The following is a 27,970-nucleotide window of genomic DNA, read 5'->3' on the forward strand; positions in this document are numbered from 1 at the left end:
CGTCTCAAATTATACCGAGACCAGGCAAATCTGGCGTCACCATTTCGGGCGTTCTCCTTTGGAGCATTCTACAGAGGAATAACCTACGTGTGGGAAGCGTTAACTTTAAAATTTATAATCTCCTTCGCATTACCGTCTATTCCGGACTCGTGCCTTATGCGAACTTCGTCTCGAGATTTTATCGGCCAAATCGAGCACATCGACTCACTCCAATCTTCCCTATAACGCCAGAGGAGCTGCAAAGCTGTTTGCCTTCTATAGTCCAGAAAGGATATAAAACAGAGGTGCATAAAGTCTGGGAAGATAGCAGGGATTGTACCAAAGAGATTACATAATGTCTTTAATGCAGAGATTAAAAAAAGTGTTAAAAAGGGATTCTGTTGAATCTAGCCCTCACTCTGAGGGAAAGTGCCAACAATATCCTCTCCTCTATAAACTTTCACCCGCATTATACCACCTTCATTTACTAACATACTCGCTCCAAAGCAAGATGACCTCATCTCTGCTCTCTCAATCAAAGCATAGACTATATTTGAATGTGTGTTCACCACATTCTAAACTACATTTACTTAAAAGGCATGATGTACCAGTGAGAGACTTGCAGTGTAGTGGTGTAACTCTATTCCTCCAGTCTTACTCTAAACCCACATTCCCACACCAGGAGGTGACACTCGCACGACAAAGGCGCGGTGAAAGATAACGCCTTATCTGCCTTCCACATAAGCAGGTTTCCCATAAGCGTCGCTTCAGACTTCGCCCGGTGACCGATGGATCTCCGTCTCTTCACGTGAACACCAGTGAAACTCCAGAGTAAGGTGAGATCCCCAATGCGCATATTTTTCACTATTATTTATGCTGCGTTGTAGCGTTTCACTGTGTAGTCCCGATTTCTTTTTTTTACTGTTCTCACAGTGTTTGTAACTTGTACGTACCCTGCGTCTGGCTACTTAAATTTCCCAAGGATCACCGAAGCGTGCCCTTGATTCTCCTCGGATTACCTAATATAAAGCGCCACTCTCACCGATGGTCGCTCAGAATTCCCACCTATTTGTGCCGTCTGCCTTTTTTTTCCCTTTTTTGGCGGGTGTGTTACGGTTAATTCGAATGTGCGTCATTAATGTTACTATGCCTAAATATCTGCGTAGTTCGCTCGTCATTATCCCCTTATCGTCTCAACACGATTTGTTGCATCCGCAGTGGGGAACAATCTCACTTGCCATCCCTTCTCGTGTCTGGTGGTGTCTTTCTGGACAATAGCGGTCGGCTTTTTCTCATAGTTCGTTAAATAAAGTGCAAGGTTAATGATGTCCTCGCTAGGAAAGGTCACCTTGGGTGGTCCGCAGGCAGAAAAACAACTGATAAGACGATAAGAACCCATGAAGGCATCACGTGAAGTCTGGAACCTTATCTCTTTCTTAGTCACCATGCAGTGAGTGTGTGTAAGTGTTGCCCACATAGGGCACATAGACGTTGTAATATATAATATTTTTCCGTTCTAGCCTAATTTTTATATTTGTGCAGTCTTGAAACCTATTGCTCCCATTGATGGTCCTCTATTCGGCAGAAAAGTTTTCGTTATGTTAAACCTGTAGGGCCCTGCTGTAGGTGAAATTAACCCTCAAGGACATTACTGACATGCCATTTAAAAGTCAAGACTACGGACAGTTTATGAATACGTTGTGGATGCGATCTTCAATACAACGCAGTGACGAGCATGAATTTATGAAAGCCAATTGTTGTTAGAAAGCATGTAGCAAGCCCTGTATGGAATCTGAGACAATACGCTTTCCACCACACTTGTGACGTCATGTTCCGTCCGTAACCATGGAAGATCATCATGAGGATGTCTCGTAAGTCACATCGCACATTGCAGGTGGGCCATGGGTCCGGCGTGGGAACATCGACGACGATCGTAACTGAAGTGTTCGGCGGAGCCAGGGCACGATGAGCGCAGTGTACAAAGACTGACACGTGATCTACCTGGTGCTTGAAAGAAGTACTGAAGAAAAAGGTTTGTAAGACTCGAACACTATTATACGCTCCATTGTGTGATATTGCATTCAGCCAGATAACATAGTTGACGGGGACTATAGCCCGCATTGCGTTGACGTTTTCTTTTTTTACCGTAGCAGGTATTCGATCAACCACCCGTCAGCACGTGCCATCACAGCGAGGGCTGCCAGGGAGGTCACATTCTTGCACACGGTTGTAACGCGCAATAAGGTAAGTCCCTTCAGAGCCTCCCACTTACCAGAAACGACCGATTGACAAACAAACATGTTTGCTGGAATCTGTTGCGTATAATTTGACGCTAGATAAACATTTTGAACATAGAACAGATTCCTTAAAGGGACTGTCTGAACTCCAGATGTGAAGTAAATAGGCCTCATCAGATGATCGTCATTCGTGTAGTAGTTTTCTTTATTTTTTACGAATCCAAGCGGAAAATATTTTACTCGTTGGATATGTTACTCGCAAATCGTTTATTTCAAGTTACTTCGGTTATGTGACTGGTTGTTTGACATAATATTCTGAGAGATGTTCGAATATGTTTATTCGCGTCATCTTCAGCAAACTGTTTCGATCCCTGCCATCTGGGAAGTGAGAGCTTCGGCCACGCTGATTGGTTTTCGCAAGCACGTGACCTTACCGGAAATAGATGCAAACACGTCTTCGAAGGTGTCTTCAGTGATGTCACGGCTGGTTTAGTTGCGGTATTCTCAGTGCGAATTTTCCACGCGCAATTACTTTTACTTTCATATTGTTATTATTTTTTACAACTTGGTGGAAAGAGAGATACATAACAAACGTAAATATATAGTGTAACACACTAGTGCGTAAATAACGCAGTATAGGCAGTACAAAGACTCGTTTTCTTCTATAGATTAACTCCAGACGGCTTCATCATTTGCAATGCTCATCTTACCTCAGATATGCGATCTTTTGAATCGCTATGTTTCCCGTGTGTGAACCACACTCTGAAAAACCTTCCTGCTTTACAGAGACGATGACGACCGTTGGGATACATAAATCAGCGCTGGAGCTTCACAAACTCCTTGAACGAGCAGTCCTTACGTCCTACTACGACAAATTCATCGAGATAGGTGAGCCAAAAGGGAACTTCATATCACCGGGCATGTCAATCAGGGACGTGACACTTTCGTCGTCAACCACGCAGCGCCGACAGGTCGGGAGTGACCGCTGCCGAGGTCATGGGTTCGAAACCCTGTACCATGCGAGCAGGAGTCGGTCACGTCCTCCTCTGAGACTGTAGCCAAATACGCGTCCTGTGCGATGAGGTTTAGCGAAGTAACTCTCAGTATAGGACGAATGATAAGGTACTTCTTGACCAGAGTTCCCTTTCGAGGCAAACCCCGAAGTTACTAGAATGCCTATTTCCTTTCTACGACCGCGAAAAGGCAAAGGTCCCAGTACAAAATATCGCGTGCCAAGATTGTCTACACCGAGGGATGTGTTTATATTGACGTAATTCGTTTGCAGAAATATGTTTCAACGACAACTTTCACCTTGGAACCGAAGACCCGCTTAAATGGGTTGTCGGGTCCGGAAGCGCGTGCATAAGATCGATGGTGTAATTTTCTGCACCGCTTTATAGCTTCATTGGTGAAGTTTCCCTCCCGAAAACAGCTTACATATTAAATAAACGGAATTTAAAAACTCGCACACCCTCAGAAGTACTAAAAAAAATCTCCCCAGATATAAATAGCGTTGATCCCGTAATATTTGGGGAATATATTTTTCGTACGATTTTTTTTTTTTTCATGTTAGGTGAAACACCCTACAACAGAAGCCTCAAGTCCTGAGAACAAGTACTTTATATTACTAAGAGCAGCTACTTTCCAGTACTCTTTGCATATTCTCAAGTACAACGATGGTTGCCTCATGATCTAAAAACTAGGAATCAGAGGAAAATCTGTTGGAATATACACAATTACCTCAATACTATGCACTTTGGAGTACGGATCCACATGTCAGTGCATTGGCAAAACACAAGGCAACTGTTCCGTCCACAAAAAAAAAAAGAAAAAAAGAAAACACCGGTCCAGATAAATAAATCTTTGATATCGAAGATGAAGGCTGCAAAAAATGACACTGGTACCTCTACAACGCATGGAGTCACGTGTCTTCATAAGGAATCTGTCCACCCTAACCTCACTTACGGATTTGCCCTTAGGCGGGGACAATGTGCAGCAGCTTCGTGACTCCAGCGGACACGATTTCCAGGAGTTGATCAACATGGTAGATATGGCCAGAAAGCCACCTCACGTCAAGAGGTTCAAGAAAGCACTGGCAGAGTGGAAACCAGACACAGGTAAATAGAAAACTAAATTTGAAGAAAAGGTTGTCTCTTCATGTACCGTGTGTTGGCACGCGTGCGCAGTACATAATGTCCGTATAGAAAGATGGCGTTTCGTTGAACTAGGCCCCAGTCCGGCCTCACAAGCAGATCAGTTAACGAGCTATTTTCTGCAATCTCCGTAAGTCTTTCTAATGATTCTAATTGTGTGCACGAATCTCCTATATGGAAGCAACGATCGCGTAGGCCATTATGGGAACGCCTGGCTCTCCGTATCTGCATAACTTGGCAGAAGTGTAGGATAGTTAGGTAGAATTGCAAGCGGCTGCATTCCTCTCTAAAGAACTTACTCAACCGACAGTTACGTTACCGCCACATTAGCCCTTCAGTCGTTTCCGACAATGAAAAAGTGCGTCTCAATCTAAGAATAAAAACGACAGTTGCAGCAACGTCCACTCCAGCGGATGGAGCAGAAGGGGAGCTTCACAACCTACTCCGAGGAGCGGATCTTCTCTCCTACCACGACAAGTTCATGAAGATAGGTGAGTCAGAATACGCAGTGTGGATGCATACGCGGAATACTAACGGAAGCTCGTGCGTGTACATGTGATGACAAGGGACGGTGGCCGCATGATTCAGAGCGTACCCGCGACCAATTAAGAGTTAATTTGGAGAACAGAAAGATACGGAATAAATTGAAGAAAAAGCAAATCCGCTTAGCACGCAATCCGTATTTTGACTCCCACCTGGTTCGTAGGAGACGCCGCGCGACATGTCGTTACTGTTAGCGCTGCGTCTGCTGTAATAATTGTGACATAGAACACGATTGTCAGGTTCTCACTGTAAAGGCCGACTCGCATTCTGAATAGTGACTCCTGGTGGACAGCTTAACAGACGAAGCAGGATTTCGAGCGACGTCAAATGTCGCTCGATTGCTTCTCTAAAGGGGCGCTAAAAATCAGAAAGAAGTTGCTCTCATATTGCCACGAATCATCCTCGAGAAACTTCCAGGGCAGGCACGAAACCGTACATCTCATCCCGGCGCGTGCTGAAGAAGAAGCAAGAAGATTCCAGACACATCGCCTGCTCTCTGGCAAACGCACGTGCTGTTTCTAGACTTTTCGGCGCGACGCTTAAATGCTTGTGCGCTCCAGACTGGAGCATTCATTCTTTGGACTCAGTTGTGTTCCGAGAGCTATCACTCTTGTGTTTCGCTACCAAGTAGTCTAATAAACCGTTCGCTGTTTATTCGCCGACTCGCCGACCCATTTCGCTTCGTGACAATATGAAAGTCAGCACTTGAATTGGTATAATGCAAACACAATGCGCACAGCGCTAGCGCTACAGGAGAGGGCCCTCAAATTGGAGTACCGACGAAATAGGCAACGCAGTTAAGATGTTTAATTGAGAAAGGAAGATTTTCATTTATGGAAGGAACCAAAAAAGTCGTCCACTTACAGAACATCACGATGGTCGCAACAGTTACTTCACTCTAGTTTTGAAAGCCGTACTGTTCCACAAATTGGTAGGACTGCTTTCGCATACTACTGTCTATACATGTCTATACATGAAACACGTTATACAGGATGTTTGCTCTAACGTGTCCCTAAATTATATTTTAAAAAATTGTACGAGGATTCCGCTCGCTGCATTCGTCTTTGCGGCACTTTTTTCGCCAGGAAAGACTGATTTTGTCGTATTTCAACTGCGATAAATTGAATTTTTAAAATTGATCTCGCCTATTTGCCGAGTCAACCCCACGTTTTTCCCACAGAAATGGAATGCGCATGTTCGATTTACCCCGAATCATCACTGAAGACGTCCAGCTCCACAGCGGGACCACATAAAAAAAGAAAAAGAAAGAAAGAAAAAAGACATGCAAAAAGGCGCTGCTTTGGGACTCCCAAGTCGCTGGACGCGAGTATGTCAGCACTATGTGGGCCGTCGTTGCTCCGCCCCCTTCACAGTCCCTCGCCGCACAAAATTTGCTGCGTCACGCCTTCAGTTTCCCCTGACGCTTCCTGTCGTTCCAGGTATATCTCTTCTTGCCAAGCCCAGAACGGCGCGTTTTGCATTTCTTTTTTTTTGTGTGTGTGTTCCCACTGTGGTGCTGGGCGTCTTCAGCTATGTTTCGGGATAAATCGAACATGAGCTTTCCATTTCTATTGGAAAAACGTGAGGTTGACTCCGCAGATTTGCGAGATCAACTTTAAAAATTCAATTTAATGCTGTTGAAATTTGACTGGTGAAAAAAAAAACTGAAAAAGAAACAAAAACAAAACTGGTGTCTTCCTGGTGAGAAAAGTGCCACAAGGACGCGTTATTGATGTGTGTAATTTGTCCGACGACACGTTACAAATGTTTACCCTCGGTATTGGATTCGTTCTCAGGCGCAGACTATGTCCAGCGGCTTTGTGACTCAACCGACGAAGAGTTCCAGACACTCGCCGAGCACGTAGGCATGGCCAGAAAGCCCCTTCACGTGAAAAGACTGAAGAACGCACTCAAACAGTGGTCAGGCCATGCAGGTAATTGAAGAAATACCGAGTTCTGGTAAAACGACTCACTTTTCGTGTACATGCTCCTGGCACTCCATGGTAGTATTCATACACGACGGTCCGTATTGGCCAAGGGAAATTCGGTTCTATACGTGCGGTGTTTTTTGATTCCCAGGTGATAGGCTGAGTATATACATAGTAGCAAGGTGTTACGTGGCACTGTAAATCAGTCGTATTTTGCTTTACGTTTCCTTTACTTCAGTCTCCGCTGTTATGCCTCTAATTATTCTAGTCGTTCTCACGAACAATCCGCGATCCACAAAAGATGTTACGGACCCTTCGGAGCACGTACAGGTTCAGGTTATTAAACGCATGTGCCTCAACAGGGATTCTGAACTTGGGAGGGGAAATTCGGGAATTGAAATGGGGGAAGGACGCCACGCAGCACTCACTTCCGGTTGTCACTTGTGTAGTGTATCATTTACAGGACATCTCCCTCGTCAGGGACGCACCAAGGGTAGGTCATGGCAGTTTCTAGATGCGCGTGTCTTATCGCTGCTAGCGGTAGGGTCGCTCGCGAGGAGCAATACAGCCTCAAGAAACTCGAAATAAGCAATAAGATACCTCTGAAATTATGCGCGTATTGCTTTGGAGTTAATATGAGTAGGGGTCCCAGGGGATAGCGTCTGGATGAACGGCAAAACGGGTGCATGCGCGAGCGAAAGGGTGTTGAGAGCCGATCACGCAGAGAGGTACCAAGGGTGTTGCAGTCCTGTGTCTCAAACCTATACGCACGACTCCCTTGTCAGGTGGGCTCCAGTTACATCAGTCATTGTGTCCTTTTATGACCGAGTGTTTCTCTGAAGCTTGCAAAAGAAATGCAGTGAAGGTAATAAAGTAAGTGAAAAGGTGGCCTTAGATTATTTCCTCATCCATTTCTCATGTCAGGGGAGCGAAATCCTCAGTCCCTCCTATGGTTTTATTATCTTGTCAATGAACAGCGCGATGGCCGTAGGTTGCTATAGGTCTGGTTCCCTTAAGGACGTGGAGGTCAGCCGCGAAAGATATGCACGATGGCTCACAAACTCTCTTGACTGATGTGTCTCCAGCATTTTCCCGAGCCAGCTGCGTTTCTAGATTCGCACAAACGATGTAATACGCGTCTATTGCCCTTTGTTGCGAAACTCGGGATGCAGGTCCTCATCGTATCGGAGAACCTTCTGTTAAATACGTTTTCTTAAATATGTTAAACAGGGTGCCAAGTGTTACATCCCCTTCTAATTATGTTCTTCCTCTTTCTGGTCCAGCATAGCTTACCCAGTCGTTATCGACGGTTCCTTTACGCTAGCAAGTCGATCTTATCAGATTGAGATTCAGATTTTATTGATGCACAATAAACAATGTATACACAAAATACCAACTGGACTGCGAGGCCAAAGCCTGTAAATGGAATCCATCTAACACAACACAAAAGTGAAAATAATACACAGTACAGCCTTGTGCGATATAATAAAATGTCAGAATACACATTACATTTAAGCGTATAGTGACCTGATGTCAAAACAAATCGGTAACTTAGAAGCTAACTAAGATCAAGAACAAAACTAACTATAACCACAAATTAGGAAGTGTACAGACCATGTAACAACTAACTTTGCTCAGAACAGCGCGGTTACAATAAGCAGAAAATTCAAACATTTGAATGTTTATGTCTGATAGGTTTTGCAACAAATATACTCTAAAACTACTTCTCATAGAGTTAAAATTAGCATTTTCCTTAAAGGTAACGGGCAAGGAATTCCAAGCCTTCCCACCGTAGAACTCTAGCGTAAATTTCCCATAATTCGTTCGTGGTTTTGGCAGTTTCACGGTCCAAAGATCGCGTCTCAAATCATAGCAAGAAGAGTAGCAATAAAAAGAAGCAATATGAGTGACATCAGTTTCGTGCAGAAGTTTGTGTACAAGGCAGCATATCTTATATTTTGTAAGGGAAAAAACATCCATTATTGGGAGTGAATTAAAAGCATACGAGATTGTCGTCCTAGGCGGAACACGCAAGACAATACGCAAAGCCTTTTTTGTGCAAGATAAAGCGGCTTTAAAGTGTTGTAAGTTAAACCGTAAACTTCTAGCGCGTAATTTATATCTGAATGTACGAGCGCGTAGTAGACGTCAGCAAGTACTTTTGTTGACAATAGAGACTGTGCCCTGCTTAGCGCATATATCCCCGAGCATATCTTATTTCTCACAGAGAGGACGTGTGGGTGCCAGTTAAGAAGCTCTTCCAATATGACTCCCAAAAATTTGGAAGATCGTACTCTGGGAAGGACCTTTGTTGAGAAAAAAAGATTATGCAAATCTAACTGGACGCGACTTTGAGCGGGGCGGAAAAGAGCATAACTAGATTTAGAGAAATTTTGAATCAGTTTGTTCTCAGAGAGCCATATCACAAGTTCGCTGAGAACCTTGTTGGCTTTTACAAACAATTCATCAATAGAAAGAGCCTCTACAAAGATGTATTTATATCATCAGCATATAAACCACTGCTCTCCTACATGTACCCGGGAAGGTTATTTATGTATTCTAAGAAAAGAAAGGGCCCAATAATAGAACCCTGTGGAACGCCGATTGAACGAGGACTACGGTGTGATTTGGTACCACCAGCATCTACAAACTGCTCCCTGTCACTTAGGTAGCTTGCAATCAGTCGTAATGCCACACCACGTACACCATAACTTTCAAGTTTCTTCAAGTTTCAAGTATCTTATCTACGCTGAAAATTTAAAATCTCACTACTCGGCCATATGTGTCTGTATCGCCTACAGTTAACTTCCTTTGCAGCCGTAATGAAGTCCATTCCTTCAAACGAGTCGGAGCGTGAAGTTCACGAACTGCTTCAGCGAGCGGATCTCCTCGCCTACTACGACAAGTTCATCGAGAAAGGTGAGCCAGAATGCGACTTGGTGTCACCAAATATTGCGAGCTCACAGGTCCTTCAGTTGTTTTTTTAACGATCAGGATCAATATTTTCCGACATGCTCGATGAACGATTCGCCTAACGATTTTTCCGAATTTCAGCCCCGGTAGATCGGTGGTATATTGCGGCCACATGCCTCGGATTTAAAATGGCGCGAATGTTTATACGAGGCCTGTATGCCTTGTTACATCTCACAGTTATTTGAATAATGTTCGACTTTTTGGAAAGACGACAGGGCAAAACGAGCCGAAGGGAAGTCAACTGTGAGCGGCATATACGTTTACGGTGTCAATGGGTATACGTCTACGGTGCATAGAGAGTAAAAAACACTACAGTGGTACGTTGATAAAAAGAAAGGGCGTTGATGACACACACCCCTGACGATAGTCCTGAGACCCCTGAACCTGTCCATCTCTCGTCGTATCCTATAGTCTCGCGGGAGAGGGAGATATCTTCGTTAAAGTAGGGGTATTTAAATGTCGAATCTGTTACGATGTATAAGTGGTATCTCAAGAACACGTTATTCATCTAGCTGCCCAGTGTAAAGAACATGTTCCAAAAGCAACTCCAATCCTGCATACCTGTATAAAGTTGAGATAACCACATATACTGTTCCTGTTCGTGAAATAGCTAGTAATTGAATCAATTAGGGTTCCATAGAACCGTGATATGATCCACGCAAACAGAGATGGTCTGACCTCTGAAGACATGCGTTCGCCTGGGATTCTTTACACTGTTTTTAATTTGTCCTTAATTCTGTCCACCCTAACCTCACTTACGAATTTGCCCTTAGGCGGGGACAATGTGCAGCAGCTTCGTGACTCCAGTGATCAAGATTTCGTGGAGTTGATCAACACGGTAGATATGGCCAGAAAGCCACCTCACGTCAAGAGGTTCAAGAAAGCACTGGCAGAGTGGAAACCAACCACAGGTAAATAGAAAACCAAATTTGGAGAAGGGGCTGGATCTTATGTACCACGTGCTGGCGTGCGTGCGCGATACATATGATGGCCGTACAGAAAGCCGGCGTTTCGTTGAACTAGGCCTCAAAGTCCGGTCTCACAAGCATATCAGTTAAAGAGCTATTTTCTGCAATCTCCGTAAGTCTTTCTTATGATTCTAATTGCGTTCACGAACCTCCTATATGGAAGCAACGATCGCGTAGGCCTTTGTGGAAACGCCCGGCTCTCCGTATATGCATAACTTGGCAGAAGTGGAGGATAGTTAGGTAGAATTGCAAGCGGCTGCATTCCTCTCTAAAGAGCTTACTCAACCGACAGTTACGTTACCGCCACATTCGCCCTTCAGTCGTTTCCGACAATGAAAAAGTGCGTCTCAATCTAAGAATAAAAACGACAGTTGCAGCAACGTCCACTCCAGCGGATGAAGCAGAAGGGGAGCTTCACAAGCTACTTCGAGGAGCGGATCTTCTCTCCTACCACGACAAGTTCATGGAGATAGGTGAGTCAGAATAGGCCGTGTCGATGCGTACGCGGAATACTAACGGAAGCTAGTCGTGCGTGTACAACTGCGGGCAAGAGACGGTGGCCGCATTATTCAGAGCGTACCCACTACCAATGAAGCCTGTTTGGAGAAGAGAAAGATACGGATTGTATTTAAGGAAAAGCAAATCCGCTTAGCACGCAATACGTATTTTGAATCACACCTTGTTTACAAGCATTGGGGAAGGAAAGAGAGGAGGAGCCGAGATTGTGGGCCACTCCAGGTGTCCCTGGTAATGACACACTACGTTAGTTTCGGTATCGCTTGAGTGTGCTCGAAACCAGGCGGGGGTCTAGGTCCAGGGGTCCAAACCTCCAATTCTTGACCTGAACGTAGGTTTCAAGGGACGTCACCACCGCGAAACCCTCGGTGTCTCTCCGTCCAGAAAACGTTGTACCCTGGTCTCATTTTATACCGCGGTCACCACCGTGTAATCGCGGTTGACGCAACCCTTCGGGATATTCTACACTAAAAAAAAAAAAGGAGTAAAACTGGGAGTAATTCCAGCTTCTACTCCCCTGGACTGCAATTACTCCCCATTTTAGTCCCTATAGCCCGACATTTAGTCCCGACATTTACTCCCCAGGACTGCAAATTGTCACTGAACTTCGGGAATGTTCTCCTGTATGCAAGAGTCTATGTAGATATGTGCCCTTGTTCAATTTGATGGCATATCAGACTGTATAACTCAGCCACCGCAGCAATTTTCCAGGCACACAGAGTAAGAAACAGTTAGAGCGTTTTTCTTCCCAAATTGTGCCCTGTGTATATTCTCGCAAGATTCTACATAACTCGATGTGTCACGGTTTGGCGGCTTGCTTCAAAGCATTTTCATGTATGCACACGAATTATGTACCTGGGACTCTTACAACGGCGCGTGAAATACAGTCTCCACTCTGTGACATCCATTTACTCCCAAAAGGGACTACTTTTAGTGGCAATGCATTTAGTCCCCAAAAGGAGTAAAAGTACTCCTTTTTTTTTCTTAGAGTGTAGGGTTGGCTCACCTTTCAACGTCTGCTGTACCAGCTGTAGCCGCACATAATCCCCATCAGTGTGTTTTAGTGTTACTTCTATAATGCATGGAGTCACATGTCTTGGAACCTTAACCTAACCCTTTTGGAATTGTCTCTAGGTGGGGACAATGTTCAGGAGCTTTTTGACTCGACGGCGGAGGATTTCCAGGAAGTGATTGACCTTGTTGATATGGCCACGAAGCCATTTCACGTCAAGAGACTGAAGAAAGCACTGGGCCAGTGGACAGGACAGTCAGGTAAATGAAGAACCAAACGGGGAGAAATGACTCCATCTTCGTGTATCCCGTATAAGCTTTCGGTACCGGTGTATAATGGCACCTTGAATGCCGGGAAGGCTTTCTTAGTTGGTTCACAAATCTAATATTACGAGCCAAGCAGCTGACAAGCTGTTTTCTGCCATCTTCGCAATATACCTAATCGATCTAATTGCATGAAAGAAAATTTCAAATTGAAACAGATGATCACATAGGTCATTTGGGGGTACCGGACTTCCACATGCATGATTGTATAGAAATGTAGAATTGAGAGATAGAGGTACCGACAACCTACCCACAACTGACTCGATTCTCAAACGCGCTGTCGCCACATCAATCACTCTGTGGTTTTATCTCTGAGCATCGTTAAATGAAGATAGTGACAGGAGTTTCACGTTATCTTACAATGAATTATGATTCTGTGTGGATGTCGATCGATGGCTTAACAGTCGACATTGTTTTACAGTCGCGGTAGCGTCCAGTGCGGCCGACGAATCAGAAGGGGAAGTTCACGAATTACTTCGACGAGCGGATCTTCTCTCTTATCATGACAAGTTCATTGAACTGGGTGAGTTAAAAAGTGTGTGTGTGTGAATCGAATACTAGCGGGATTCAGGCAGGTTGTTCCATTTGCAAAGGCGTGTGTATATGTGAGGCCGGTGGTGGTGAAAGGTGAAATATGAGAGAAAGGGGAGTGTTAAGATAGAGAGAGTTAAGCCGTCATCTAACGCTGTCCCGAATGCTAGGTCTTCTTCCTGCGCTGAAGAAGCGCTAAAGTTCAGCTCGTAGACCTGTGTGAGCGCACCACAAAAATTCCACGCTCCGCTAATTGGCAGAGGGCGCGGCATGGCGGGAGAGTTCCCTCGGGCAAAGCGGGGCCCCAGGGTGTCTTTCATATACTTTTACCATAGCCGTGTGAATGCAACTAGCCATCAAAACGGCAAGCTTTCTATACAGTTAGAATTATTATTACAAATAAATCTCGTTCGACAGATTGATAATTTCGGCATGCTGAGTTAAGACTGAAGATGTTAGAATGATGGGATGGTTGTGTTGAAACTCTAAAATCGTCAATAGAAGGGAACGCGAAAAGAAGTGTTTAGTCCTGTCGTTTTGTGCTCCCCCCTTGTTTTTTCTTGCCATTCTAGGAAGTAATTTAAGAATACTTATTTTAGAATGGGCTTAAATGTTTGCTGCATGCCTTGAACAGGAAGAACGAAAAAAGATTGAAAACAGGGTCTTTGGGATTGCAGAAGACAAAAATTCGTATTCCAGGTCGGGCAGAGAAGTTCTACGATAGGGATGTGTCTAATGTGTGCGAGAATACGTTACAAATGTTTAACCTTGGTACTGGATTCGTTCTCAGGCAAAGACAATGTGCAGCAGCTTTGTGACTCAACGGACGAAGAGTTCCAGACACTCACTGAGCACGTAGGCATGGCCAGAAAGCCCCTTCACGTGAAAAGATTGAAGAACGCACTCAAACAGTGGTCAGGCCATGCAGGTAATTGGAGAAATCCCGGGTTCTGGTAAAACGACTCACTTTTCGTGTACATGCTCCTGGCACTCCACGCTTGTATTGATACACGACGGTCCGTATTGGCCAAGGGGAAATCGGTTGTATACGTGCGGTGTTTTTTGGTCCTCAGGTCATAGGCTGAGTATATACATAGTTGCAAGGTGTTACTTGGCACTGTAAATCAGTTGTATTTTGCCCTTTACGTTTCCTTTACTTCAATCTCCGCCCTGTTATGCCTCTAATTATTCCAGTCGTTCTCACGAACAATCCACGATCCACAAAAGATGTTACGGACCCTTCGGAGCACGTACATGTTCAGGTTATTAAACGCATGTGCCTCAACAGGGATTCTGAACTTGGGAGGGGAAATTCGGGAATTGAAATGTGGAAAGGACGCCACGCAGCAGTCACTTCCGGTTGTCACTTGTGTAGTGTATCATTTGCAGGACATCTCCCTCGTCAGGGACGCACCAAGGGTAGGTCATGGCAGTTTCTAGATGCGCGTGTCTTATCGCTGCTAGCGGTAGGGTCGCTCGCGAGGAGCAATACAGTCTCAAGAAACTCGAAAGAAGCAATAAGATACATCTGAACTTATGCGCGTATTGCTTTGGAGTTAATATGAGTAGGGATCCCAGGGGATAGCGTCTGGATGAACGGCAAAACGGGTGCATTGTGGTGAGCGAAAAGGTGTTCAGAGCCGATCACGTAGAGAGGTACCAAGGGTGTTGCAGTCCCATGTCTCAAACCTATACGCACGACTCCCTTGTCAGGTGGGCTCCAGTTACATCAGTCATTGTGTCCTTTTATGACCGAGTGCTTCTCTGGAGCTTGCAAAAGAAATACAGGGAACGTAATAAAGTAAGTAAAACGGTGGCCCCAGATGTTTCCTCATCCATTTCTCATGTCAGGAGAGCAAAATCCTCATCCCCTCCTACGGTTTTATTATCTTGTCAATGAACAGCGCGATGGCCGTAGGTTGCTATAGGTCTGGCTCTCTTATGGACGTGGACGTCAGCTGCGAAAGATATGCACGATGGCTCACAAACCCTATTAACTGACGTGTCTCCCGCATTTCAGAGCCAGCTGCGTTTCGGTATTCTCACAAACGATGTAATACGCGTCTCTTACACTTTGTTGTGAAACTCTGTATACAGGTCCTCATCGTATCGGAGAACCTTCGCTTAAATATGAACCGCGTAACAGGGGGTCAAGTGTTACATCCCCTTCTAATTATGTTCTTCCTCTTCCCGATCCAGTATAGCGTACGTATTCCTTTATGCTAGCAAGTCGATTTTATCTTATCTTAGCTGAAAATTTAAAATCTCACTACTCGGACATATGTGCCTGTACCGCCTACATTGAACTTCCTTTGCAGCCGTAATGACGTCCATTCCTTCAAACGAGTCGGAGCGTGAAGTTCACGAACTGCTTCAGCGAGCGGATCTCCTCGCCTACTACGACAAGTTCATCGAGAAAGGTGAGCCAGAATGCGTCTTCGTGTCACCAAATATAGCGACCTCACTGGTACTTCGGTTGTTTTTTTAACGATTAAGATCAATATTTTTCGGCATGCTCGCTGAACGATTTTTCTGAAGTCAGCCTCGGTGGATCAGTGGTATACTACGGCCAAGTGCTTCGGATTTGAAATGGCGCGAATAATAATAAAAATAAATAAATATATATATCAAAAGGACAATTTCTCTCACTCGTAGAGCCGCGCCTTGCGTGGTCTACAGTGCATTTAGTAAATCGTCTTCGTGAGACTTCGAACGTGTTTAACTTACGTGTCCAACTTGACCCCAGGCGTAGACAATGTGCAGCAGCTCTTTGACTCCACGGAAGAAGAGTTCCAGGAGTTCATGGACCTTGTTGGCATGGCCGGATTCCCTTTTCACGTGATGAGGTTCCAGAATGAACTGGAACAGTCGACAGGACACCCAGGTGAGCTACACACCATTGAACTGAGGCACAGCACTCGGACCTCGTGTACTCCACCTTGGCATTCCTGCGAACATAATGACCCGGGGAACGTCGATACATTTTTCTTCGTTGATTCAGAATTTACACGCTCACCATTTATTTTTTAAATCTCCGCAATGCACCTAGTGTTCTACTGACTAACGACATAGACTGAAAGAACGAACAAGCGTATGGACCGCGTGATGGACACGCCTATACCCTGATGCGCCGTTCATTTTTTTCTGATTTTACACGCTGTGTAGTACGTCGTGTCCACAGTGCAAACTAATAACGTCTATCGAGGTCTCGCAACCCGTTTGGATACGTAGATCAACAATCCACTGCTGTGTTTGTACTTGTGTACCACATAATAGCCCCCGTATTTCATTTAAATGGGCCCTAAAGATGGTCGTGTTTTGCGTCTCATAGGGTACTGGACGCAGGTGTATTCCGTACTGAATGGTTATTATGTTAATACACGCAGAATGCAGCGTAGGAAGTGTCTTTGTTATTGCCGTTTGCATGCGCTGGTGCTATACATTTTCCTTTGAGATGTCGTTCCAATGCATACACAATGTATGTAAAGCATATAACGCAGATACGAGTTCAAATATCATTTTTTTCCAGCGTGCCAACCAATCGCTTATTTTTTCCAGTTGCAATGACGTCCGTTCCGGCAACAAAACCGAGACTATCGGAGATTCACCACCTCCTTGAACCAGCTGGTCTCCTCTTTTACTGCGAGAAATTTGAGGAAATAGGTGAGTACAAACGATTAGTACAGCTTGCACAGCACGAAACACACAGGGCGGTTGTTGGTCTGTGCAGGCTATGGTAAATGCGTACTGAAAACCCTGTCTTTCCGTTCGGGTCACAACGCACTCTGTCGCCTCATGCCATGGAAGAACCGCATGAGTCAGTCAGAAGGGAAATACGCGAATCGTTATCGGTAATGATGATGAGTCCTTTCACTGAGTATATATTCCCAAATATGAGTCTTGGTGTTTTTCGAGTAACGGATACTTCCACAACATCAGGAACTTTATTTTAAGATGATGAATGGGGAGTTCCATCGCCACGTCACATACTCTACCTGGTGGAGATGTGGGAAATGAAATAATGAGCCCCTTGAGTATAAGGATCGAAGTCCTGTGGTGTCCAGGAAGGTGCAGAGAGCTTGGAGGGCAGAGCATTGGTGGGCTGCGGATGTCGCCAGGGACCAAGCAGTTTTCTGTGGAGAGGGGAGGCTGGGCGAGAGTCCGTGGGCCGATTTAAGGGTCTGTCATGGGGGGGGGGACGGTCTTAAGGAAATTTCGTGCTTTGCGGCGCAGCATCGTCCAAGAGATCGGGTTTTTACATAGGGAACACGACCGCATGGGGTCGCCCCCCGCCCCCGTTACATCCGCCCCTGTCGGTGACCCTGTATGAAAATGATTGTGTAGGGTTTGTTTCGTGATCACCTGTTCGAAGTCTTAGCTTAAAATAATCTGTAGGTAAGGTTTCGCCACCAGATTACCGTTTAAACGTTATTTACGATACTGGCTTCGCATTCATTTGCCGTGCTGTACGACGCCGTCAAGCCCAGACAGACACTTTTTTTAAATTGCGTGTTAGCCCGGCATTGCGTGTTAGGCAACTGCGCCTAGCCTATAAGCGGCGTACAGAGGTGGACAGATGGAGAGAGGACAGCAAGGAGGAGTGGGGGACATGGGGGTTAGTGTGCGCCCTGGGCCGACTTCAGGGGGAACTGTTGCCGACATTCGTCTGGGAAGTCTTGGGAAAACCTCAGACAGCCACAGCCGGTGACAGGATTCGAACCCGTGTCACCTCCCAGTCTGGGCGTGGAAAGCGATCACTCTAACCACTATGCCACGGGAGGTGGCACCAGACACAAATATATTACCGGTTAAGACTGTAGATTTCTGAATGACTCCTATGACTAGTACACTCAAGGAGGAAAAAAGGAGTGGAACGGAGATCAATAGCGGCTCCTTATAGTCCCTTAGACTGCTATTCCTCCCCATTTTGGTCCCCTAACCCCGACGTTTAGTCCCTAGAACTCCAAGTTTTTACTGACCTTCGTAAAATGACTTTCAGAAAGCAACATTCTACATAAATATATGCTGTTGGTCAGTTTGGTGGCATAAGACTCTACAGCTGAGCCAACTTAACGATATTCCACCCAGAGAGAGTAAGGAACTGTTAGCGCATCTTTCTTCTCAAATTGTACCCTATGTATGCCGCAAGATTTTAGATCACTAGATTCTTTTATGTAAGCTGTACGAAGGTGGGTATAACAACCTCCTGCAGCGCATTCGTATAAACTGTGTTCATAAGGCCTCAGACGATTTTAACCCCAGTGTTGAAATTTCCCTTAGGCATGGACAATGTGCAGCAGCTTCGCGACTTGACTGACGAAGAGTTCCACGAGGTCATCAACCGGGTAGACATGGTCAGGAAGCCGTTTCATGTAAAGAAACTCAAGAAGGTACTCGAAGAATGGACAGGGCCCGCAGGTAACCGAAAGGCCACCAAATCTGGGAGAAGGGACCCATTTTCTTGCACATGATGATACACAAACTTCCACACTCCATGATCTTATTCTCTGCAGACTCACTTCAGTGCTTGACGTCATGGCGATGCGGCGGCGCTGCTGTCGTGCTTGGTGGGCGAAAACCGCGTGATCAATAATTGTGTGTTTTCGGTCATTATTAAGGGCATGCCGAAAAGTGGTGTAGCTATTGCATGTCCTTCACGGTACAGAATGGAGAAATACGTCGCATACACCATGCGGTTTCCTACTCCGTTTTGTCTACCAGCGACGTCTACTCCATGCGCGTGAGCAGACGCACCCTCTTGTTTAAAGACTGAAGTGGGGGGTCTATGCGTTACACAATGCCAAATATATTTTCCTCCAGAGCTTGTTAGTTGATTGGCAGATCCCCTGCTAGGCTTCCAACTAGCATCTCTCGTGCGTTGTTTTCTTTCTTCGTTTCATTTCTAATCTCCCTAACTGCTGTGAAGGATTCTATCCCTGGTCACAGCCAACGGTCACATATTCGCTGATGGGCAGCCCATTGGGCTAGCGTGCATAAATTTCTAGTAAGGCAGGCGATGAGCAAGATCAGAAAGAAGCGACGTGGCGGCACTGCATGCATACCAGACTCACCGTGAGGCCATTACATCGGTCTTTGTGTTTTCTAAAAAGGAGCTGTAAAGTAAATGGCACACATGTAGAACCTCTGTGCTTTCCTCGAAGCTTGTAACTTGGACACTTCAGATGCCTAAAGTCTCTGCTGTAAATCCTCCTGCTTTTTCAGCAATTGAATTTAAAAAATCGCTTGCCAAACAAAGGATGCCGAATCCGCTGCCAACTCAGACGCGACACCCCTTAGGCGACTAGAACGCCGTCTACTGAAAAGGCAAGCAAACACCCAAGCCAGTTCGTGGCCGTACTCGCGAGTGCAGTGCACGCCTCGTCATCGAAGGTGCACGATTTGTGTTTCTCAGGAGACAAACACCCAACCCTGATATCCGTATGAACTATGAAGTGCCTGGATGCGAGTTTTCGGAGGCAGCAGCGACACAACGACGCAGAGACGCGGAAAGAGAGAAAGACAAACAGAGGGCGGGAACCGCGCACATACTCGAAAACTTCTGTTGTTACACTCGTATTCTGTTGTAGCATTGCTCCGAATTCATTAATCATTGGTACTGATCTTTTATCACAATACTATTGTTGCTTCACAATGGCCTTTGATTGTCCATATCGGCTTCCTCGTGCAGTCCCAATTCTCCCGTTTTTTTTTTATGTTACATTCATGGCATTCCCTATCGGCGAGACGTCCATGTGCATTCTTTCTCTTTATTCTGTTTCTGTGTCTTCCTTGCATTCAGTGTATTAAATGCTTCGTTGCTTTTTGAATCTAGCGTTGTGTACTTGCATATTATCTACTTGCATTTGTCTACTTCTTCTTTGTCTGCTTGTTGCCTACCTCTGTCTACTTGCAAGGATATAATGCGGTCGACGGCTATAAGGAAGCCGTACACTTCCACCCCACTGTCTCCTGTTACGTATCCGATGAAACAAACCTGTTCTCATGAAATGACCGTCGTGGTCTCGAGAGTCAAATAAGGAAACAAGTCAACGTATCGATAAACACTGAAAACTCAAAAACACTAGACAACAAACTAAAATACAGCAGCGACGATACATCATTGCGGTTTTTATTATACCACTCGATCCCAGAGTAAAAAATAAAAAAAAGAAACCAGTCCTTGCAGACATAGTTACTTCGTGGCGCAAACACGGAAAAACAAGAATCGAGGTCCAGATAAATTACCACACTTGACCTATTTGTAGCATTTCAATTAGTGTTGCTTAGGTTCCTAAATTCCTCATTAAAATTACAGGAATCTCACGCTTCGTCTCCAAGGACATGGCTTCGACATCTGAATTTGATCTCAACATGGAGAGGTCGCCACAGTGGGAAGACGTCAGGAAGGAAATGCACGAAGCCATTGTGGCGAAAGACGAGGCTCGTGTTCTAAAGTGCCTGGATGCTGCACCTGATTTGAAACTGTGGTTGGACCCTGTTAAAGAAAAAGGAAAAAAGGAAAAAGAAAAATCAGCTCGTTACAAAGCAGTCGAAGAGAAAGCCTTTCGTATTCATGGCCTCTTAGTCTCGCGGGAATGTGGACTCAAAGACGACGAAGAATCATCATGTTACGAAGGTCTCACACGCCTTGAAAAAGCTGAAATTCGTCGACAACGATATTACACCACAGAATGCGAGGGCAATTACATCGACTATTTGAAAAGCAAATCACTGAGCGTCACCAGATGTGGTGACTTCGGTGTACGATTGGAGAAGATGTTTAAGCGGCTCTCTAATGATGAAGTAAACAGGATTATTCTCAAAGTGGCTGCAAGAGCGCCACACCTGGAAATAAGGTTCGACTACAACAGTGGAAATGTTCAAGGGATCACGGGAAGCTGCAACAGAGGCGACATCGGCCTTACTTACTACGAAGAACAAAGAGTTTTCATCGGGGGCCGTGCTGAAGAAGCCGTAGTCTGGGGAACGCTTATGCACGAGTTATGTCATATGGCACTTTTTCTAGTCTACAGGAACGACGGCAAGCCATATTACAGCGACGATACGGAGAGGAAACAGCAATACAAGAACATCCTGAACAACATAAAACCGAGGCAAAAAGAACTGAACATTCTCATCCAGCAAGCTTTAAAGGACAGAAATGGAGAAGAAGAGTTAATTGTACGGATCCCTCACGTTCTGGTTCAATATGGTTGCGACGAAGGTCATAGGATTCTGGAACGGGAAGTACCCGAACTACTAAATTTTTTCAAGGACCGTGTCATCCCGGACATGCGAGAATACATTAAGAGTGGGATCCCCTCGGCAGACGCAGAAAAGATCAGAGAAGGAAATGCCACACTCCAAAGATCTCTCAACATTGGCAAACTTAACGTCAAATTCGAGAAACCATTAAAGAACAGTGTGTGGAACAAAGGGCCCCTTCACCTACTTACGGGTCCAGAAGTAAGGCTTCTGGAAATAATGGTTCACAACGCCGTGAAATCTTCGGGCCAGCCATACTTGTTTTTCGAAGCATCCCAGAAGGAGTGGAAAGATGTGTTAACGACCTACAAATGTGCATTTGTGCTCGTGACGATCCACCCTAACACAGAGTTCGGAATGGATCTCAAATTCCTGAGTGAAGTGTCCAGTGTGACTGAAGCGAAAGTCATCTTCCTTGTGGAAGACAGAGACAACGATGACTTGTTGAAGCAAGTGCAAGAAGACACATTCTTTGCCGCTGGACTTGTAGTGCATAATATCCTTGAAGCGAGTTTGGAGCATGTGGCGAATAGCTGCAAAGCAGAAGTTTTCAAAAACTCTCGCGTAGAACTTCAGGGCGAATATGTTTCTGGCTTTCCTGAAGCAATGAATATCAACACCTTCTTACGTTTTGTTGACACTTCGGTTTTCCTAAAGCTATGTGAATCACTGTACATTGATGTGGGACCTCCTCTTCATGAACTCGAAGAAGGTGTTAAAAACTGTTATGTGGAGCGACTGTTTACAAGGGTCGTGAAAATTGACCTGAAAAAGTGCAGAATGGACGACGAGAATGAAGCTTTCGCACTTTTGGGGTGTCCGGATGATTGTGCTGCAAAACTTGTACCTCAAGGTTACGAAGCCAAACATCAGGATAATTTAGAGAGTTTTGAAAAATTTGTGGTCCTTCAGGAGCCACGTGACTATGAAGCTCTCCTGAAAAATGATAATTACCAAGGGAAGGTAGTGCATCTGTTGCGGATCAGTGAATCCGGTGAGGGACTGATGTGGATTAAATCAAATGACCGTCTCAGTCACCTTCCAATGATGGGAAGTCATTATTATACTACAGAGACTTTGCTGAAAGTGCCCGAGAAGGTCGTCCTCGTCACTGGCGCACCCGGTATGGGAAAGACTGTGCTAGCATCTCGGTTGTGTACACAGTTAAAAAGTCAAGACAAGAAGCGGTGGGTGCTCTACGTCGACCTTCCTCAGAGAATGGCATCGGTTAAAACTGCATCGCCTAGTCTGAAATATCTAGCGGATCTGTGTCAAGTACGAAAAGGTGGTCTGGAGTTCGTTCTGTTCGAAGAAAGCTTAAACAATGGAAGCCCTTTCGAGGTCGTCGTCACATTGGATGGCTTCGATGAAGTCAACGAGGAATGCCGCAACTGTGTGCTAAACCTTATACGGTTTCTAGCTAACAAAAAAGTTTACAAGGTGTACCTTCTTACTCGCACTGTGTTTAAACCCCATGTACAAGATACATTGCACAGTGTGTCATATGACCTCGTTCCTTTTTCTGATGAAAACCAGAATGAATTCCTCACAAGATATAGGGGCCAAATAGAAACTCCAGCCACCAGGAATGACGCATTTGCGCAAAAATTCCAGCAAGTATACGCGACATTGAAGGAGAAAAACAAGACAATTCTGGAAACCCCTCTCCTACTTCGTATGATGGCTGAGATGGAGAGCGGAGAAATCACGAAGTCGGGCGATTACTCTTCGCTGCTCGAAATTGCTGACATCTCCGCTGGCGGAAGTATATACACTGTACACATCTACAAGATGTTTGTCGAGTACAAGCACCTTGTGCACCGAAAGGAAAAGGTGAAGGAAGACATTGCCCTAAGTGCCGTGCGAGGGGACAATGACGCCACGAAATCTCCGTTCTACGCAAACCATGGTCTCCTCGCTATGAAGTGTATATTTCCTCAGGACGCCTTGAAAACCTTATTGAGTGAAGAAGAATTAGTGCAGTTAGATCCCGGAGGAAGTTTCATCAAACGCGTTGCGGACAATTATCTCAAAGAAGGTTTTGTGAATGGAATTAACGATGGAGGAACGCCCGAGTTCGTTCATAAGACTTTCGCCGAATTTTTCGCAGCTCACTACCTCCTGGAGAAGGCAAAGATCAGAGAAAAACCGAGCTTTAGGAACAAAGTCCTAGAATCGTATGGTAAAAAAGACTACGAGGGTGTAATGCTGTTGTTCGATGGACTGGCGTCAGAGTCCTATCGACTTCACTCTGCCGTGATGAACAACGACGTCTCATATTTTAGGCAACATGTTATCCAAAGAGAGGATATGTTGAAGGTGGATGAGCTCAAAAGGACGCCATTGCACGTAGCTGCCCTGCATGCTAATAAAACGGCATTGAAGAGGCTTCCAATGGATGATGAACTAATCATGGATGATTTGTTTAAAATGTCACCATTCGAGTACGTAGAACTCTTTTCCCCATGGGACGCAGAGTTGATGAGACATCTGTGGGAAGGACATCTGCGGGAAAGGTCTCTTATGACATATTTGCCGAATGCGAATATTTGGAAGAATTATTTCCGGACTGCGGATCTGAAGAAATATCTGCGGACTGAGACTTCACCTGTGAGAGAGAGACTCAACGTATTATGCGATCGATGTAGTGAGGAAGCAGTGAGACGTTCCACACAAAATCTGCGCAGGTGTGAAACCTTCGAGCAAAAGAGACATTTTCTTGAACGAGCAATATTCACGGCTGTGATACACGACCTACGAGGCGTTTTAGACGTGTATCTGAGCTATGTGTCCCCGAGAGAGAGTACAGGAAATCTAAACGGAGACACCATGGACCAATTAGAATCACGGAAGAATCGAAGCTCGAGATGTTCTGCAGAGTCTTCGGTAATTGGAAACCTTGATAGTTTTACAGATAGTAGCGGTAGAACTGTTCCTTTTTACGCAGAGTCTGAGGTTGTTTTCAACATGCTCCTTCCTTACTGCGATATGGGAATTCTTGATTATGATGGAAACACATTGTTGCACATTAGCGCGGAAGAAGGAAATCTGGAGACAACACAGTTTTACCTCGCACATATATCCGTTAACAATAGAAATAGACGCTTTGAAACTCCTTTGCACTTGAGTAGAGATGCAGAGATTGTGAAGCTACTTCTTCCTTCCTCAGTGAATGTTCTCGATTATGAGCAACACGCTCCGATGGATATATGTGCAAAGAGAGATGATTTGGAGGCCATGAAGTTGTTACTCCTTCGCACTGGCACATATGACACACATCACATGAGACTGAACACAACACTTCATGTGGCTTCGAAGTCTCATTCCCTTAAAGCTGTGACGTTCCTTCTACCTCACACAAGTGCGCACCTGCTTAACTGCGAAGGAGAAACGTGCTTAGACGTTGCTACGCCAAGTCTGAAATATCGGTTCAGGTCGGATTTCAACGTTGTAGGGTGTCTCATCCCACACTCGCTCGTGAACTCACCTGAAACGTTCGGCTCATCACCGTTGTACGTCTGGGCGAAATGTGGTGGAAGGAAAGTGATGCAAACTCTATGGCCTTATTTGCGACACAGTGACCCTAGGCATGCACAGAGGATCAGCAGAAGCTCCGTGTATGTGTCTGCGAACGGGGATTTCCAAAAAGAAATTTGGTGTCTGAAACTTCTCTTCCTCCATTTAGATGTCATCGCTGGTGATCTTTATAGCCGTAAACTGCTACATAATATTGCCAAGGACAAGCTACGCGAGATAAAAGAAGTAAATTATATTAATTACGTGAAGTTCTTACTGCCGCATTTAAATCTCAGTGAGCAGGATTATGTAGAACGTGGAGTAGAAAATGAGGACATTGTTACCTTATATCGGAGGTGGTCGGACATGAATAACACCGATCATCAACACATTGACGATGTCGACACGGAAATGGTCGACAACGATGGCAATATGAAGTTGCTAATAGAAGCAGAGGAAGGAAATGTGGAAGCTGTTAAGATTCACCTCTCCCCTTCATCCGTGTGCTTTACAGATGAAAAAGAGAACACTGCATTGCACTTGAGCGCCAGAAAGGGACACCCAAATGTGGTGAAGCTTCTCATTCCTTTTTATACATCAGTGGACGTGATCAATGTGGATCGAAAAACGCCCATGCATGTGTGCGCCTCAAATGGACACCTGGCTGTTGTGAAGTTATTATTACTCCGCTCTAGTATGAGTTCCCGTGACAATGTTGGAATGACACCTCTTCACTGGGCCTGTTACAGTGGTGCCGTTGATGTCGTGAACTTCCTTCTTCCCCACTCATTCCCTAATATGTGCGACACTTGGGGTTTCACGTGCTGCGCTTTTTCCGCGATAAAAGAGAAAATGAATGTTGTGAGATGTCTCATCCCTCACTCTCTTATGAACTGTCCTCATTGCATAGGCGATTCACAAGAGCGATTCTTTCCAAAACGTTATATGAGAGAAGAGCTGGTGACATTATTGCCATATTCTTGTGATTATGACGCAGCGAGTTTATTGACTATTCTCCCGCTGTCATCTCGTAGGGGCTATACGAGGATGAGAACTACGCCTTGTCTGAAACTGATGGTACTCCACTCAGATGTCAGGGCAGTAGATAAGTGTTTACGTGAAGCACTGAACACCATTCGAGAGTTTTATGAAGAGAGTAATCCAATCCTCTGTTCAAGAGAGACTGAGATGTCACTACTCCTGAACTATATTTCTCTCTTGCTTCCACATGCAAATGTTTCTCCTAAGGAGGATGAAGGCAAGAAACTATTACAAGGAGCCCTTTAAAGTAGCGAAGGTCCCGAATTGATTAGCTTCCTTCAGAAATGGACTCGCTTGAGTGACTTTCGTTCATGACGCTGACGATTGGCAACGGTCGTGGTTAAGTACCAAGTGGCACCGAGTTGTCAGTGGACACGAGCTCTGAAGACGATATAGCAGTTTTATTAGAGCTTTCAACACAGTATACTGAGACCTTGCCTGCATCCGAGAAAGGACAAATATTCAGCCCGAGTCAAAAATGAAACAAAAAATCACTTTTGTGGCGGCCGTGGCTAAAGCGTTTTTTGTTCTTCTTGTTCCTTATGTTACAAAGTACCGTTCCGTAGTATGTTCATAAGGTGATCCGAAAATGTGTAAAAAATGAGTTTATTCCTAATGTGCTAGTTATATGGTTGGCTACGGTATACCGAAGTATTACCTTACTGCTGCATGTGAATATGTTCATATAGAGTATCTCACCTTTAATATCTCTACTACAGCGATTGAGCATCACGTTCTTAAAAAAAAGTTGCTCAGTGTTATACCTTTTAGGGTGGTAATAGCTTGTCACCAATGTTAGTCGAAAGATGTGTGAAGTAGAATCCATCTCGCAGTGTGGTACGCTTCAACACTGGATATATGTATATGGGTCCTAACGTTACAGCTCTTGGTGTCAACTGTATATACCCAAATGTCAAAGAACGTAAATAAAACGGTGTTTTTCGCACATTTGAGAAGGCTTAATTCAAATTATTTCGGAACTCTCGCTGACTTCGCTGCAGAGTTGTGTAAAGTAACTATTGTCTAGAGAAACATACGTACGAGACACTCGTACTATTATTACGACCGAATAAATGTACGGGTTCCAAATTGCTTTTCCAGTTACGATTACAGATTACAGTGTAGTTACAGATTACGGAACATATTACTTTGACGTAATCAAGGTTTGTATAAAGGAACCAGGACTGGCTCAAAAATGCCCGTCACAAATTGGATTTGTGTACGTGTGATTAAATGATTACATGCAGTTTTCCTTGGAAGTAATTTGTCAAGTTAGATGTCATTAAGAGATGCAGAAGGGAAGAAAATCCAGTAAAGAAATATGAAGGGAAGTGTCCCAGAAGGAGAGCCGCCCATATTTCGAACAGAGACTGTTATTCTTCTAGGCAGTTCTTCTGTTCTTCCTCATCATGAGCGAGATGCAGGATTAGCGGCTCGCACACACCGCAGGACATGTCCTAGGGCCTCATAGCAGACAAGGACACGTGTTTCGAGGGGACACAAGTTATAGTTATGGTCAGCTTGTGCAAGCTTGGGATGTGTACTTTAGTTGTTACTACAGGTACTTTTGCGGATTGGAACTACCCGAGCAGCACAATGTCCCGGCTTCATTGGACCTAATGAAGGTAATCAAGCCAATGAAGAGCAATACGTGGTGTTATCTTGGCTCAACCGCAAGTACACGAAAATGAACAAATAAGGCGCGTCATGTTAGAAAATGACCAGCATGTCATTGTTATTGAGATTTAAAGCAATGTCGCCCCTAAAATTACTTCCTGGAATTGCTTAGTGAACGATGGCGCTTCGTTGGCGGTACACTGGCATGCCGTTAAGATAAAGTGCCAATGTAGCCAGCTTTCAACCAATGGTTATATCTTAATATTCCGAAATCTCGTGATGTGTAAGGGAAAAACCAGAATAGTATCGCTGAAATCTAACTTGCGGTCCCGCGAAGTATTCTGGCAACAACTATTTCGGACACAAGC

The 27,970-nt window shown here is 44.9% G+C and overlaps 1 protein-coding gene across 3 annotated transcripts; it reads left to right on the forward strand.

The window, feature by feature from the left end:
• Positions 1–709: 709 nt before the first annotated feature.
• On the forward strand, positions 710–26,933 carry LOC135371363 (uncharacterized). Of its 3 annotated transcripts, none has more exons than XM_064605435.1 (18): positions 710–815; positions 1,874–2,011; positions 2,130–2,223; positions 3,003–3,104; positions 4,196–4,333; positions 4,759–4,860; positions 6,709–6,846; positions 9,658–9,759; positions 10,587–10,724; positions 11,153–11,254; positions 12,432–12,569; positions 13,054–13,155; positions 13,954–14,091; positions 15,482–15,583; positions 15,910–16,047; positions 16,722–16,826; positions 18,444–18,581; positions 20,479–26,933. In XM_064605435.1, the coding sequence occupies exons 4-18, from the start codon at positions 3,008–3,010 to the stop codon at positions 26,229–26,231; spliced, it is 7,431 nt and encodes a 2,476-aa protein (XP_064461505.1). In that variant the 5' UTR covers positions 710–815; positions 1,874–2,011; positions 2,130–2,223; positions 3,003–3,007; the 3' UTR covers positions 26,232–26,933. The 3 variants fall into 3 exon arrangements, with proteins under 3 accessions (XP_064461505.1, XP_064461506.1, XP_064461507.1); XM_064605436.1 differs by having other exon boundaries at positions 2,133–2,223; XM_064605437.1 differs by lacking the exons at positions 4,759–4,860; positions 6,709–6,846; positions 9,658–9,759; positions 10,587–10,724.
• Positions 26,934–27,970: the final 1,037 nt, after the last annotated feature.

Source organism: Ornithodoros turicata, unplaced genomic scaffold (assembly GCF_037126465.1).
Source record: "Ornithodoros turicata isolate Travis unplaced genomic scaffold, ASM3712646v1 Chromosome104, whole genome shotgun sequence".
NCBI lineage: Eukaryota > Metazoa > Arthropoda > Arachnida > Ixodida > Argasidae > Ornithodoros > Ornithodoros turicata.